At 44.0% G+C, this 14,611-nt stretch overlaps 1 protein-coding gene across 1 annotated transcript in view; it reads right to left on the bottom strand.

Annotated features, from left to right (window-relative positions):
• LOC148047706 (vomeronasal type-2 receptor 26-like) overlaps positions 1 to 9,098 on the bottom strand; it is a 16,689-nt gene extending 7,591 nt beyond the window's left edge. The window contains exons 1-4 of the mRNA XM_087708115.1: positions 9,033 to 9,098; positions 7,408 to 7,580; positions 6,087 to 6,381; positions 3,544 to 3,771 (exon numbers count right to left, since the gene is read on the bottom strand). Of these exons, the coding sequence (XP_087564241.1) occupies positions 3,544 to 3,771; positions 6,087 to 6,381; positions 7,408 to 7,580; positions 9,033 to 9,098 (762 nt within the window). The remainder of the gene's footprint in view (positions 1 to 3,543; positions 3,772 to 6,086; positions 6,382 to 7,407; positions 7,581 to 9,032) is intronic.
• Positions 9,099 to 14,611: the final 5,513 nt, after the last annotated feature.

Genomic DNA, 14,611 nt, shown 5'->3' with positions numbered 1-14,611 from the left:
TCCATGGTACATAAGGTTCCCCTTAATTATGACCTCATACAAGAGGGTAGAGCAGATCTGGCATGCATTACGGAGATCTGGTTGGGCCATGAGGGGGGTGTTCCCCTTAGTGAATTATGTCCACCAGGCTTCTGAGCATTTCACCAGCCGTGAGCCCAGGGCAGGGGCGGGGGTGGGGTGGGGGTGGCGGTGGTTATTAGGGAAAGTCTCAGACCTCAGGAGGTCACTGTGCCTAAGATAGGCGGGTGTGAGTCCCTTTATGTGAAATGGGGCCTTGGAGTTCAGGTGGGCCTTTTTGTTACGTACCTGTCTCCCTGCTACGTTTCATCAGCCCTGCCGGGGATTTCAATCCGCCTTCCATTGGCAAGACATCCGAGTCAGCTCAGGAGTTCATGGCATCCATGATGGCTATGGACCTAGCTCAGTTAATTCAAGACCCCACCCATAATGGGGGACGCACGCTCGACCTGATTTTTGTCTCTGGGCGGTGGATGAATGATCTAGATTTAGGGGATATTTCTATCCAACCCTTGTCATGGTTGGATCATTTCCTCATCAGGCTTGACTTCCATACTGCTACCCCTCACCGCAGGGAGGCAGAACTGACTAGATGGTTCTGCCCCAGGCACCTGATGGACCCTGAAAAGTTCCTGATGGAGCTTGGGACTTTTCCTGAATCCCTTGCTCACAACTCGACCGAAGCCCTAGTGTAAGCCTGGGATAGGGTGGCCACTGGAGCTTTGGATCCTGTTGTGCCTTTGCAGCCTCTGACCCGGTGTTGATCCCGGATAGCCGCCTGGTTTACCGAGGAGCTCCGGGAGATGAAACGCCGTAAAAGACACCTAGAGAGTGGTTGGAGGGCCAGCCGGTCCGAATCAGATCGAACACTAGTAAGAATTCATATTAAATCCTTCTTAGTGGTGATAAAAGCGGCAAAAAGGCAACAGATAACTGCCCAGCCGCTCTGTTTAGGGTGACCCACTCCTTACTTAACCAAGGAGCTGGGAAAGACCCATTGCAGGGTAGGGCTGAAGAATTTGTTCAGTATCTTTAGGATAAAATCGCTCAGATCCGGACTGGCTTAGACTGACTGGGTAGATTCAAGCGAGTCGATGGGGATGAATCTTGTGGAGACCATCTGGGATGAGTTTGATCCTGTGACCCCCAAGGGCATGGACAGGATTATGGGGAGACTCAGTGCTGCCACTTGTGTGCTGGACCCGTGTTCCTCTTCGTTAGTCTCGGCTGCCCAGGAGGTGACACGAGGCTGGCTCCAGGCGATTACCAATGCTTCATTGAGAGAGAGGTTCTTTCCCACCGGCCTTGAAGAAGGTGGTGGTGAGGCCCCTCCTTAAGAAGCCTTCCCTGGACCCAACTTCTTTAGCCAACTATCGTCCGGTCTCCAACCTTCGCTTTGTAGTGAAGGTTGTTGAGAGTGTGGTAGCACGTCAGCTTCCCCAGTCCCTGAATGAAGCTGCCTACCTGGATCAGTTTCAGTTGGGTTTCAGGTCCAGATACAGCATGGAGATGGCATTGGTCACGTTGGTCGATGATCTCTGGAGGGCCCGGGACAGGGGCTGCTCCTCTGTCCTGGTCCTATTAGACCTCTCAGCGGCTTTCAATACCATCGACCATGGTATCCTACTGTGACGACTCGGGGGGTTGGGAGTGGGGTGCATTGTTTTACAGTGGTTCTCCTCCTACCTGCCAGATCAGTTGCAGTTTGTGTTGACTGGAGGGCAAGGATCCACCCTGAGGCGTGTCACTTGTGGGGTGCCCCAGGGGTCGGTTCTCTCACCCCCTCCTGTTCAACATATATATGAAACCACTGGGTGAGATCATCCGTGGTTTTGTGGTACGGTATCATCAATATGCTGATGATACCCAACTTTTCATCTCTACCCCAGACCACCCAAACGATGCCCTCGACGTGATGTCCCGATGCCTGGAGGCTGTGCGGATCTGGATGGGGAGGAACAGGCTCAAGCTCAATCCCTCCAAGACGGAATGGCTGTGGTTTCCGTCATCCCGATTTGTGCATCTTGTTCCATCTTTGATGATAGGGGGGAAAATTTTAGCCCCCTCAGAAAGGGCCCGCAATCTGGGTGTCCTCCTGGATACGCAGCTTATTTTAGAAGACCACCTGATGGCCGTGACCAGGGGGGCCTTTTAACAGGTTCGCCTGGTACATTGTGCCTCTTCCTGGATCGGGATGCTCTGTGCACAGTCACTCATGCCCTCGTCCTTTCTCGTCTGGATTACTGTAACGCTGTCTACATGGGGTTGCTCTTGAAGAGCACCCAGAAGCTTCAACTGGTCCAGAATGCGGCTGCGCAGGTTATCATGGGGGCACCTAGGTACTCCCATGTTACACCCATTTTAGGCGGCCTGCACTGGTTGCCAGTTGTCTTCCGGGTGCGATTCAAGGTATTCATTATGACCTTTAAAGCACTCCATGGCTTAGGCCCAGGGTACCTGTGAGACCACCTACTGCCACTGGTAGCCTCCCATTGTCCAGTGTGATCCCACAGAGTTGGCCTCCTCAGGATGCCGTTGGCCAGACAGTGTCAGCTAGTGACCCCCAGGGGGAGAGCTTTCTCTGTGGGAGCACCTTCCCTCTGGAATGAGCTGCCCCCGGAGCTTCGTATAATCCCTGACCTCCGGTACTTCCAACGCACCCTAAAAAGTTGGCTTTTCCAGCAAGCCAGCCTGGCCTGAACAAAACAAAGTATTGATCACTGTTAATTTGAATTTGAATTTTTTTTAAAAAAATGTATTGTCAATTTTAATTGGGTTTGGGATATTCTATTTAATTTTTTTTAACTTTTATATTATGTGTTTCTTTTAATTGTTGTACGCCGCCCTGAGTCCTTAGGAGAAGGGCAGCATATAAATCTAATAAATCTCAATCTCAATCTCACTGTTTCTATAAACAGTTCAGAGAGGGCTTTAAAGCAATGTGAAGCAATATATATGATAAAAATGGCTTGATTGGCTCAAGATTGACTCATCCTTCCATCCTTCCGAAGTGGCTAAAATGAGGACCCAGGCCATATGCTCAGTGGTGATGAATCAGCTACATCCCACCACTGCATACGCTGATTCTGTAAACATCTTAGAGAGGGCTATAAAGCAGTGTGATGTCGTAGATATGTCTAAGTCCTATTGCTATTTTGAGTCATTTTTAAATGAGAAGATGGAAAATAAACTTAATAAATAAATAAGTAAAACTTCAACCCTGAACTACAAACATTCTCTTTTATCAGGATGATGATGATGATGATGATGATGATGATGATGATGATGATGATGATGATGATGATGGCGGCGGCATCCACACAAGTGGTGTTCAACATTTGGTGGTTCCATGGGCCAGGTTTCTCCACCTCTTCTGATCTTGCACTACTTATCAGTATTGTACAATATCTCAAAGGTCATTGGGATAACAAAACTGAGAAAGGATCTAGAGGACCACAGAGAGAAATTTCCTGTATTTATGTTGTAGGAGAAAGGAAGTGACATGGAATGACTTCTCTTCCTCACCTGGTTGAACCATTTGGGCCATATTATAGCTTCGTTGTCAATCTTGAAGAGCGGATCCGAGGAACCCTGCCTTGCTATGCTCCCAAATTTCACATTGACAACAGAGCTATTGGAAAACTTCACCCAATTCACAATGTCCAAATCAGCTGCTAGTTCACCACTCTCCTCCAAATATACTCCATCGATGGAAGTGTTGTAAAACTGGGAGTCTTGCAAGAAATGGTGAAACTGGAACAGCAGAGAAGAGAATCTGAGTTTAGTAAAGATGGACACTGAATATCTACTGATCAGTCCTATAAACTCTGAAATGGTTGCTTTTACTTAATCTTGTTTTAAGATGTTAAGGATGATATATTTTTAATTAATTTCCTCTCTTACAAACATAATGGTCTCATGTCTTCAGAAATGAGATCCACAGACTTCTCCCAACATAGTGTCTATGACCTCATGTCTCTCTTCAAGGAGTAGATACTAGTCCTCCATTTGAAATGTGCTGAAGACGTCAGAATGAATCCATTCTTTCACCCATCACACATTTCTGAATGTATTTTTCCTCAGATGGAGGGTGCGGCTAACATACAGGCCTTTAAGAAGACACTTCAGAATGTTTAAAATCACAAGGCAAATGGATGCTAATGATGACAGGCTGGACTTAAGACAGATTGTTCATCTAGGCTCTTATTTTTATCTCTAGATTCATAAAGCTCTTCTGCCTCATTATATTATGTTCATTTTATGACATAATATAAAATACCCTTAAATATTTTTTGGGGTCAGTTCCTGAGGTTTTACAGTGGTGTTATGTTGAACATCAGTGATTTTCAAGGCAAATACATCAATGAATATCCCCATGAATTTTGAATAACTTTTCCAGTGAAGGGAATGGATTAAGAGCTTTATTGTTGCTTTGGGGAATCTGTTAGGAAAATATCTCTGAAACAAGGACCCTGCAGGTCATGCATTGCTTAGTGTTTACTATTTCATGGATATTTATACATGGTTATCATGGGAATATGAATCCTATGTTGTAGATTGTATTTGGAGATATTAGTAAATAAATCCACGTGCCATAGAGGTGACATATTCTAAAGATTCTGGGATTGCCTATAAATTATGAAATCCACATCTTCAATAGGAATTCATTGCAATGGAAAAGGGAATACCTGCCATGGCTGGAGAATTTGCAGTGCTGTTCTCCCTCCATCACCTTTCAGTCTCCTCTTGGATTGGGGAGAATAAGCCGTATCTAAGGCCCATGCCAGAGCCCAGACTGTGTCATAGATGTACGTACTCTCTAGAGAGACCGTTTTTTCAATGTCTTTTTGGGGAAGGGTCTCTATCCCTTCTTTCTTGGTACATCTTGTCCAGCCTTTCACTGTAGAGCCAGGCTTGGAATATAAGCAATGAAATGCTTTTTGTGCAAAATAATACAGAGAAGTAAACAAAGGAAGAAAATCAACATATTTTGTCTTTTTCTTCTTCTGGATGAGGAAAGAAAATAAACCAAGAATGTGTTGATGTGTATTTTCATTGTGCGCCAAGTCCATGTTGAGGTCCCACAAAGCTGTGGTGACAATGACCTTCCCTGTGGGTGTTGTAGCTTCCGCACCATTTGATTTTATGTTCAATATCAAGATTTTAATTAATGTCTCTATTACCATTATTCCATCTAAAAAGAATCCGGCTTCTGCAAAATAAATAAATACATTGACCTCTTTCCACTTCTTTACTGAGGTAGTGTCAATGGCCATAAGCTCTGTATTCATCCCTGAAAAGGTTTGTGAGAAAACAACACAAATCCCATTCTTGAACAGCACTGGAACCATTGTTGCTATGAAATGCCTCCCGTTGTCCGTGTCCGGAGCAAAGAGACCAACTGATGTCCATTGGAAATGCAGGAGCAAATTGAGGATGCCCAGATATTGCACTCCTTCCTTGGGGACCATGGTGTAGAAAAAGGGGAACCTTGTTTTATCCCCCAGAAAATGGGAAACAAAACAATAACTGACCTGGTAAAGAGAAGAATTAATGGGTGACTAATTCAGTTTCAGGCAACATTTACTATTGTTTTGCTTCCAAGCTCCTGTCAATCTTATATATCGTTTCAGAATTTCAAATCTCTTTTTACGAGCACTGAGTGCCCTATTTATATTAATGGTTGTTACTACAGTTTTCATTCACTTGACCCCCTAAAATCCTCGGCAATAATCCATGTCTTTCAACAACAGGATCCTTGGAGACATAGAATGCTCTCCTTATACCATATTTCAAGGGTCCTCCATTAATGAGATGCTATGAGCAGAGATCCAAATATATCTATTTTATCTTCTTCTGTATTTAACATTTGCATGGCCTTTACAGGGTCTTCATTTGCATTTCATCTGTGATTTTCTTCAGATAGTATTGTTAAAGAATATACTTATTTTGGAGCATAAAAAAAGACTGAATTGATACCCGTTAATACATTAGCCCGATTCGTGGTAATTAGATTATTTTTTTCCATTATTACTCTTCATGTGGAATTAAAGATGAGAACTTCTCACCTGGGGGATTTTATAGTTTCCTGACATGGATGAAATCTGGATGGAGATGTCAGTTTCTGTCCCTTCAATTATAGCTAAGAGGTTATTCTGTCTTCTTCCACACTCGTAGTTTGGAACATTTGCCAGCCCAGGAGAAAGCAGATCAGCCAAAGCTTCGGATGTTGTCCTTGCATCAAAATGATTGTCATGAATGTTGTAGCCCAGGGTGAGGTTGGGTAAGATACAGGGATCCTGGTTGATCTCATGGACAGCAAACAAGAAGGACAGGATTTTCCAGTACTTTATGGTTGTTTTCCTGAAAACACACATACACCCACATACCCAGAGTATACAATATAGGATAATCCAGGTATTCTGAATCTAAGGAAAGTTATGAATTCAATATTGGTTGCTTTGATTCTCTTACTTCTCTTTTTTGAAAGTAGTTTTTATTAAGTTTAAAAAAATGTGAAAATATAAAATTGCAACAATAGTAGAGACGTTTGTGGGGAGAACAACAGGGAAAGTTTAACAAGTGACACATTGAAATGCACCCGAAAAATAGCATTAAAAAGTTACTTTTAACCTTATGAAATATAGAGATGGTAAATAATAAAATATATTTCTGTGCTGGAACCTCAGATTCACAAGTAGATTTGGTCTAGTTAGTTTATTTTTATCCAATTATTTATGTTATCTTTCCCATTTTTGAACCACCCTCATCCCTCAGAGATGATAGACTGAAAGAAGCAATGGCCTCAAGGTTAAGGCACCCCCTGTTTTAGTGGGGAATATTAGATTCTGTGTCACATAGAAATTGAGAATCTTCATACTGCAAGGATATCTGTTTTATAGATGTAGAAAGAGAAAGAATAGGAATATTAAGAAATGGAGCAGGAAGAGGTATTGTGGGTATTTCTGGAGTTATTTAATAAGGAAAAGAATTTGGAGACTGGAAACAGCAGGAAAAGGTAGGATCTGAGAAAACCATCCCCTCAGCCAATTGGTTAGTCATAGTCCTGTCCTCTTTATTCAACTACTCTTCATTTCCTCTTTCCTTTTTAGTTCAACTGCTCTTCCCAGAGTAAAGGCAACAGAAGATCTTTTCTGAAGTGAAGGATTAGCAAAATATCTTGTATTAGGGAAACCGAGGAAGTACAGAGAGAAATGACATGCAGGTCATTGAGTGGTTCTTTGGTTCACTCATTCACTCTTTACTCTATCTAGTAATCTAGCTAAGAGACATTGCTCAAAGAGAAAGGTTTTTCCTCATTGAAGGGTGTCAGGAAACATCTAAAAGTTTTGGAACCAGGATTAATCAGAGGGGGAAATGCTCTCTTACCAGAAAACTTTGTCCATTGGAGCCTTTTGGAAAGTGAATGGTCGAAACATAGTGGTTGTTGCAGGAGTGATTCCAGTAATGAGGTAGTCTCCTGGTTTGAAATAATTCAATGGATCTGTCTCATCCCTTTCTAAAGTTAAGGGGCACTTGGAATTCAAGATCTTGCAGGGTATCTGGAGGAACAGAAGCATCAGGAGAAATAATAGAAGCATTTTTATTTCTTGCAGAGTCAGGTGGCTCTCAAAGAATTAGAGGAGCCGTTCACAAAGACAGAAGGCCCTTGCAATACCACAACTACTGTTGTGGCTTTCCTAGCACAGATGGAAGCTGGAGCCCACAAGGAATTCATCAAGTTTTATAGCACAGAATCACAACCTCTGAATGATACCAAAGGCTTTTACGTCCCTGAGTTCCCAAGCTCAGATGAAAGATGTCCCTTATATTTCTCTCGAAAGTGATGGTTATGTCAATTCAACAGTGAGATCCATTGGGAATTCCCTGGAGGTGGGATTGGAAGGCAATCAATAAATCAATGTGATCTTGATAATTATGCAGAGAAGAAGCATCCCCTGTGCTCCCCTCTATCCCCAGTTTGTCCTGTGATTTCATGAACAAAGGAGAAGGGGAAGAAAACATATTTGGGAGAAGCTTCTGATGTAGTTCCAGAACCCTTTGGAAGCCCTTGGGCCCAAGTTTCTCCAGTGAAACTTTTTTCTTTCAGAAAGTATAAAGAAATCAAGCCTACAGGTTTTTTTCCTCTTGATTGTGAGTCCATATCAAAGTTGCAAAGAGGGCTTCCTTGATCTATTTGTTTATTCAATTGATATGGCTGCCCATCTCAAATAAATTACTCTGTTAGTGAAACAAAATCAAAACATCATCATCTATCTTTCTTATTCTTCATTCTCTTTCTCCTCTCCCTATATATGAAAAATGCTGTATGTCTCTGTCTCTGTCTCTGTCTCTGCCTCTGCCTCTGCCTCTGCCTCTGCCTCTCTCTCTCTCTCTGTGTGTGTGTGTGTGTGTGTGTGTGTGTGTGTGTCTTCAGGTATAAATCTGGAATGCCTGGGCTGTTAAGGAGGGAGAGTGTGACGTCCTATAGGGGCAATTTTGATGTCAATTCCTTCACAGCTTTCTCTGTTTTCGCCCTCCAGTGGGCCAATTGGGAAGTGCCTGATGGATTTGGGGCAAAATCCCAGGATCATAGACAGAGCACGAAAGAGGATGGCATGGGATGGGGAAGGGAGAGGACAGGGATGATGGACATGAGAGTGTTCTGAAGCCCAATTTTCTGTGGGAAAGACCTTAGAAGACAGGAGGAGGAATGTTTTGATCCAGCTTCCCAAACACACCAAACACTCAGAGTTTCAATCAAGGATTTCTTTTTTTAGGACTGACAGTAGCCCCAGCAAAAAGGTTTTTCCTTCTCCTCAGGCTAACAAGTCAGTCCGGCAAAGAGATGAATAGTTGTCTGCCACATCTATTCATCCTCTTCCAGTGCCGATTATCCCCAGAGCTGGGGTGGGGCTTCGCTAGGAGTGGTGGATCTTCCTTCCCAAGGGTTGACCTATGGGTTTCCATTGCTCTCCTCTACTCTGCCTTCTATGCATCCATGTGTCAGGCACTGAAACAAGCTGTTCCTCCATTTCCTTGTCAGCCACCTCCAGACCTGCGGGCTGTTGACTCTCCATCTGAGGTCTGGTGGATGGTCCAGGCTCTGCCTCTCTTTCTCTCTCTCTCTCTCTGCCAGCTCCATTTCCTCTTCCCTCTAGGAGCATCCAGGCTGCCTTGGTGCGGACCTGGACTCTCATGCCACCTCCTCCTGCACCTCCTGCTCCTCCTCCTCCTCTGATTCAACTGCCAGCTTCCAACAGGCCACAAAAATATCCACAGACATGATAACCATCATATACAATATATCTCAGTCCACAGAAGGAGAGGTGGTAGTGTGAGCAGTATTTCAGAAGGGACCCTATTTAGTTTTCCAAAGAGTAAAAGTTACAATCTTGCAAGTTTCTGTTAATGTAACCTTACAATAAAGATAGAGTTAATACTTATAATTGGGCGTCTTGCTTGGAGATCCCTGAAGGACTGAGACAGCCTCATGTAGAGCATTGCAGTAATCCTACTAGGGGCGAACAAAACATGGATGACTGTGTGTAGTGCTCTCTGCTTTAGGAAAGGCAGCAATTGCCATACAAGCAAGTTGTGTAAAAGCTACATCCTTCTTGCGCAGGAGTCATGCATTCAAGAGGATCCCCTAAATTGCTCAGTGCATCTCTCTGGGGTACTGAAACGAGATCCAGGCATAAATATGGGAAACCACTGCATCCAAGGGCCCCTAAATTCCAAAACCATTCTGACATTTAGAATAATTAAACAGTAGAAGGGTTTGCCTCCAGAAGTTGTTTGTGCTCCCTTACTGGTGGTTTTCAATAAGAGATTGAAAGGCCTTTTATCTGCAATGGTATTGTTATTCTGCTTGAGTAGAAGGTTGGGTTGGAAGACATCCAAGATCCCTTCCAACTCTGTTATTTTTCTATTCTGTCTTGCTAGTGTTGAGCTGAAACCAGATCATTGAGGTCATCCACAACATGCCTTGGCTGTCCCTGGTAGAGGGGTATACCTGAGTGTCATTAGAGATACTGTAGTTGGAGAAAGATGGTCCACAAATATCTGGCCAATGCTGTGAAGAACTTTCTAGGTGATGAAGAGCAGAACCTCACCTCTTATCTATGGTCCATTGTGTATTTATGTAGGAATACTTTCAAAGAAATGTGTAACATAGATTTATGACAGTATATCCAGAATTGTTTTTGTGGATGTATTCTGGATCAACTGCAGCTTCCAGAGGTTTTTCAAGGACCTTGAAGTGCATTGCAGCAACCCAACTAGGAGGTGACCGAAGCAGAAGGGACTGTGTGTAATGCTCCTTGATCTTGGAAAGGCTGCAATTGGCATGCAATCAATTGTGCAAAATCACCCTTGATTGTGACTTAAATGAGCCCCAACATTATGTACTGGGTTTCTCTGGTCTGTTTCAACCCAGTCTAGTTCCTCTTTGTAAGATGGATGGCTATAAAAATTTGATTACTAAAAACAAATTATATATATATAATTATATATATATTTATATATATATATATATATATATATATATATATATATATATATATATATATATATATATATATATATATATATATATATATATATATATATATATATATATATATATATATATATATATATATATATATATATATATATATATATATCCTACTTTTTATTTTCTTTTTGTCAAAAGACTCTTCTTCTTCATCTACCAGGGCTAATCACAGCATTCTACACATAAACCAATAGGAAATCACATCATGGCAAAGGGTGGGCAAAGGGGGAGTAGAAAGTTACAAGCTGCATGGCATTGGGAGGGGACAGGGCATGTGTGGGAGTAGCTGGCTCACATAGTTCATGTTACATGAGGCTGCATAGTGAGTCCTGGCCGTTTAGGCCGGAAAGATGTTTCTGGTACAATGTTTTTGCATTCCTGTGTATGTGTGTTTCAGACAGCAGAAACTGCCCTGCACACACACACCCGGAATGTTTTTGTTTTTTAAAAGGGAGCGTCTCCTTCTTCATCGCTGGGCATGCGGAAGGGAGCTTTCCCCATGCAAGGGGTTGACTGTTCATGTAACTCCATGTGGTTGACAATGTGAATTTTCTTCTGTGGAGCCCAGCTAGAGAGTATATTCTTACATAGTTAATAAAGAGGGTACACATTGAATACAGCAACACAACAGTATCAGCAAAGCAACAAGGGTTATAACGGTCTTGGCAGTATTTCCCAACCAGCTAAAATTTTGGTAACCAAGAGGTCATCCAGTCCCACTAGGAGTCCAAGGCCTTGTATGTTTGTCCAACTGTTTGAACGGTATCATGTAATTTGTCCACACTGGTTTCAATTTCTCCAGACTGGTTCAAATAATGACAACAGGTAGCATTCAACCAAACACATAGTAGGGGGATCTGCGGAGAAAGATGGGGCAGCCGGTCGGGGGAGTGTAGCGTGGAGGGTGCTCTGCTCTGTTTTCCAGGTCAGAGACAGAGACAGCCTCAAGCTGTGGTTCCTGCTGGTTGGTCATGGTCAGGCTGCTTCTGCGTTTGTGTAGGTGGTTGTATAGGTGGTTTTGGCAAATATGGTCTTACGTGCCATCCTGGAATCCAAACAACTTTGTCTTTTAGTTGGGTTGCAGCGTAGTTCCTTTCCCAGGTAATCAGGTCAGCAGGTCCTCGTCACGTGAAGTCAGGCAAGCAGCAATAGTAGACAAGTGGATGGGAGGTATCTGCAGTAGATGGAGCTGCAAAATGATGAGTCGCTGCCGAGGATGATGGGCTGCCGATGTGTTGCACTGCTGGGAGGCCAGGGGGCATTTTCCCCTATTGCCAATATATCTGTCCAGGGCATGTTTTAATGTCTGGTTGGCACGCTCAGCCAACGCCTGACCCTGGCTGTTATAAGGAATGCCAAATTTATGCACAATGCCCCATTGGTTACAAAAGGCAGCAAAGGCTGCACCTGTGTAAGTGAGGCCATTGTCTGTTTTTAATTCTTTTGGGCGTCCCAGCGATGCAAAGGTCCGAATAGAAAGATTAATAACATGTTTGGTGGCTTCACCCCTTTGGGGGGATGCCATAATGTAGCCTGAATACGTATCAATGGAAACATGTAAATATTTCCAAGGGGCAAATGGAGGATATTGGGTAACACGCATTTGCCAAATTTGGCAACACTCTGTCCCTCAGGGATTTACCCCCATAGGGAGAGGGTTTTCCTGCTGGCTACAGGTAGGGCATAGTTGAATAATTGCTGATGCCTCCACCGACGTAAGGCCAAATTGTTTTATGAGCGCTTTTTTATTCTGGTGAAAGTAAGAGTGGCTATCCCAAGGTGTGATAGCAGAACAAACATTGACATGAGGTGGGGGGGGCTGATGCCGCAGCGTCAGCAACATCATTGCCCTCCTGGAGAGGCCCAGGAAAAGGCTGATGACTTCAGATATGGGAGACATGGAAACAATAACAGCGAGAGGAGACAAGACCTTGTAAAGTGAGAAACAGAGACAAAAGTTGTGAATCAATAGAAGAAGAGAGATAAGACTCATACAAAGAGGTTATAATCTGAGTCACATAAAGACTAGCAAGAATTAAGTTAAACGGGTGTTTGTCAAATAACTGAAAGGCCAAGATGGAAGTGGCCAATTCATCTCTTTGAGCAGATTTTTGTGGCTCTGTGAGCTGGGTGTGCCATGTACCATCCTCCTGCCAGGCACATGCTCCCCGATGTTTGCTCCTATCAGCAAAGACAGTTGTAGCGTCTTTGATAGAAAAAGCTGTTGAAGGAGGCTTCCACTGGAGCAGAAGGGCTTTTGTAAAAAGGGCGGGTTTCTGAGAAATAGTGGACAAGTGTGAATAAAATTTGGATTAGGGAGGCCGCACTGCAGCGCTCCCATGGGTTGGAGAATTTTATTAACAGCCCGCAAATCATGCAAAAAACGCCATTTACCAGATTTCTTTTCTATAACAAACACAGGGGTGTTATAAAGGCTGTGGGATATCTCTTTCCTCTTCTTCTCTCTCTGTCTTCACGTTCTCTTTCCCTCTTTTCACTTTCTCTGTCACTTTCTCCTTCTCCCTTCTCTCACTCTTTTTCTCTCTCCTCTTTGTGTCTTTCTGTCTCTTTCACTCTTTTTCTTTCTTCCTCTCTTTCATCACTTTCTCTGTACTCTCTACTGCCCAACCTGTCCCCATAATTTACCTACTAAATAGGCGCAGTTCCCTTACTGGATCCTTTGCTCACTCAAACACACACACACACAAACTTACACATGCACAAAACCATTTTTCTCCACTCCAATTCAGATCCTATAAATCAATTGCTCTGTGAAACATCTGTGAAAAGAATTCCAAGGGCTTCCCGGGGGGCCGTGGCCTGCAGAGGCCCCGTATCAAACCCATCCCCTCCCCTTAGCTGAGGGGCGGTAACATTGTTGGACAGACCCTTGGCAATCGCCTTGTTAATCTCTTTAAGGTATTCGGATGTCCAAATGGCAAACTGAGAGGGGGTAAGAAGCATGCCTGACAAAAGGGTTTGGAACAGTCCCTTGCAGTATGGGGATTGCACCCCATAGGTAGAAATTGCTTGCTTAAGATCCTTAAGAGCTCTATAGGGGATTGAGTTATGAGTGGGCACAACCCCCCCAGCCGCGTTGGTTTGAAAGGTTACGGGGAAACAATCCTCTGCCAATTCCATGTCCCCTTGATTGTAAGCATCGCGCAGAGCGTCTTGGAGAGTGCTACGCCACACTTGCGGGGCGGGGGAAGGGGCGGAAGGGAGAGGGAAAACCTTCTCTTCCGGAGAGGCCGGGGGAGTTGGAGAGGCCGGGGGAATTGGAGAGGCCTCAGAGAGGGCCATCGCCTGGCAAGCAGGAGAGGCGATCTCCTCGTAGCGTGGAGGGGATAATTCCAAGGGCTTACAAGCAGCCCCCTGCATACCTTCCTCATGAATTTGAAGGCATCTTACAAGAAGTCTCCAAGTAGTGAGAACTTCTGGCGGGGCTCGAGGTTCCTTATGAAAATAAACACCCAATTGAAGCCATAAGGAAACTTTAAGAGAGCCCTTCTCTGGGTAAATGGGACAATTCTCATAGATGTAAGCCAATAGAGAGAGGAAATGTTTTTTCGGGGGAATGGGAAGCGGATGGCCTGTCGCTTGAGAGATTGCAACAGACGATTTAACGATTTCCCGAAGCTCCTGCAGGTGTGCAGTCTGAGCCTTCGAGAAACCTGAGCCCATACTCACGATTGGGAGGGTGCTCCGTTCGCTAACGGCAGGCCCTGGTTGCGAGACTTTGCCAAGTCGGGGATGAGTGAAAGGCTGGTGACACAGGAATATCACGTCAGTCACGTTGCATCACGTCGGGGTCACCAAATGTGAAGTTTCCGCTGTTCGCCCATGAGGCCAATGTTGAGAAAAGACAGGAGACAAATTTTTTCGGGATGGAGCGACCCAGATTGGGGTCTGAGAGCCCCTTTTATTGGGATAGAACAAAGGCAGGAGGAGCAATAGCATGTGATAAAAAACAGCCTGTAAAAGTACAATTTCTAATCTACTGCTTCAGGAAAGTTCTCTCTATATATGGTCAAA

The sequence above is a fragment of the Thamnophis sirtalis genome, unplaced genomic scaffold (assembly GCF_051295495.1).
Source record: "Thamnophis sirtalis isolate CommonGarterSnake01/CBP01778 unplaced genomic scaffold, rThaSir2_p1.2 scaffold_3, whole genome shotgun sequence".
In the NCBI taxonomy this organism is placed as follows: Eukaryota; Metazoa; Chordata; class Lepidosauria; order Squamata; family Natricidae; genus Thamnophis; species Thamnophis sirtalis.
Note: the sequence above shows the minus strand (reverse complement) of the source record. Positions and strands in the feature narration are given on the sequence as shown.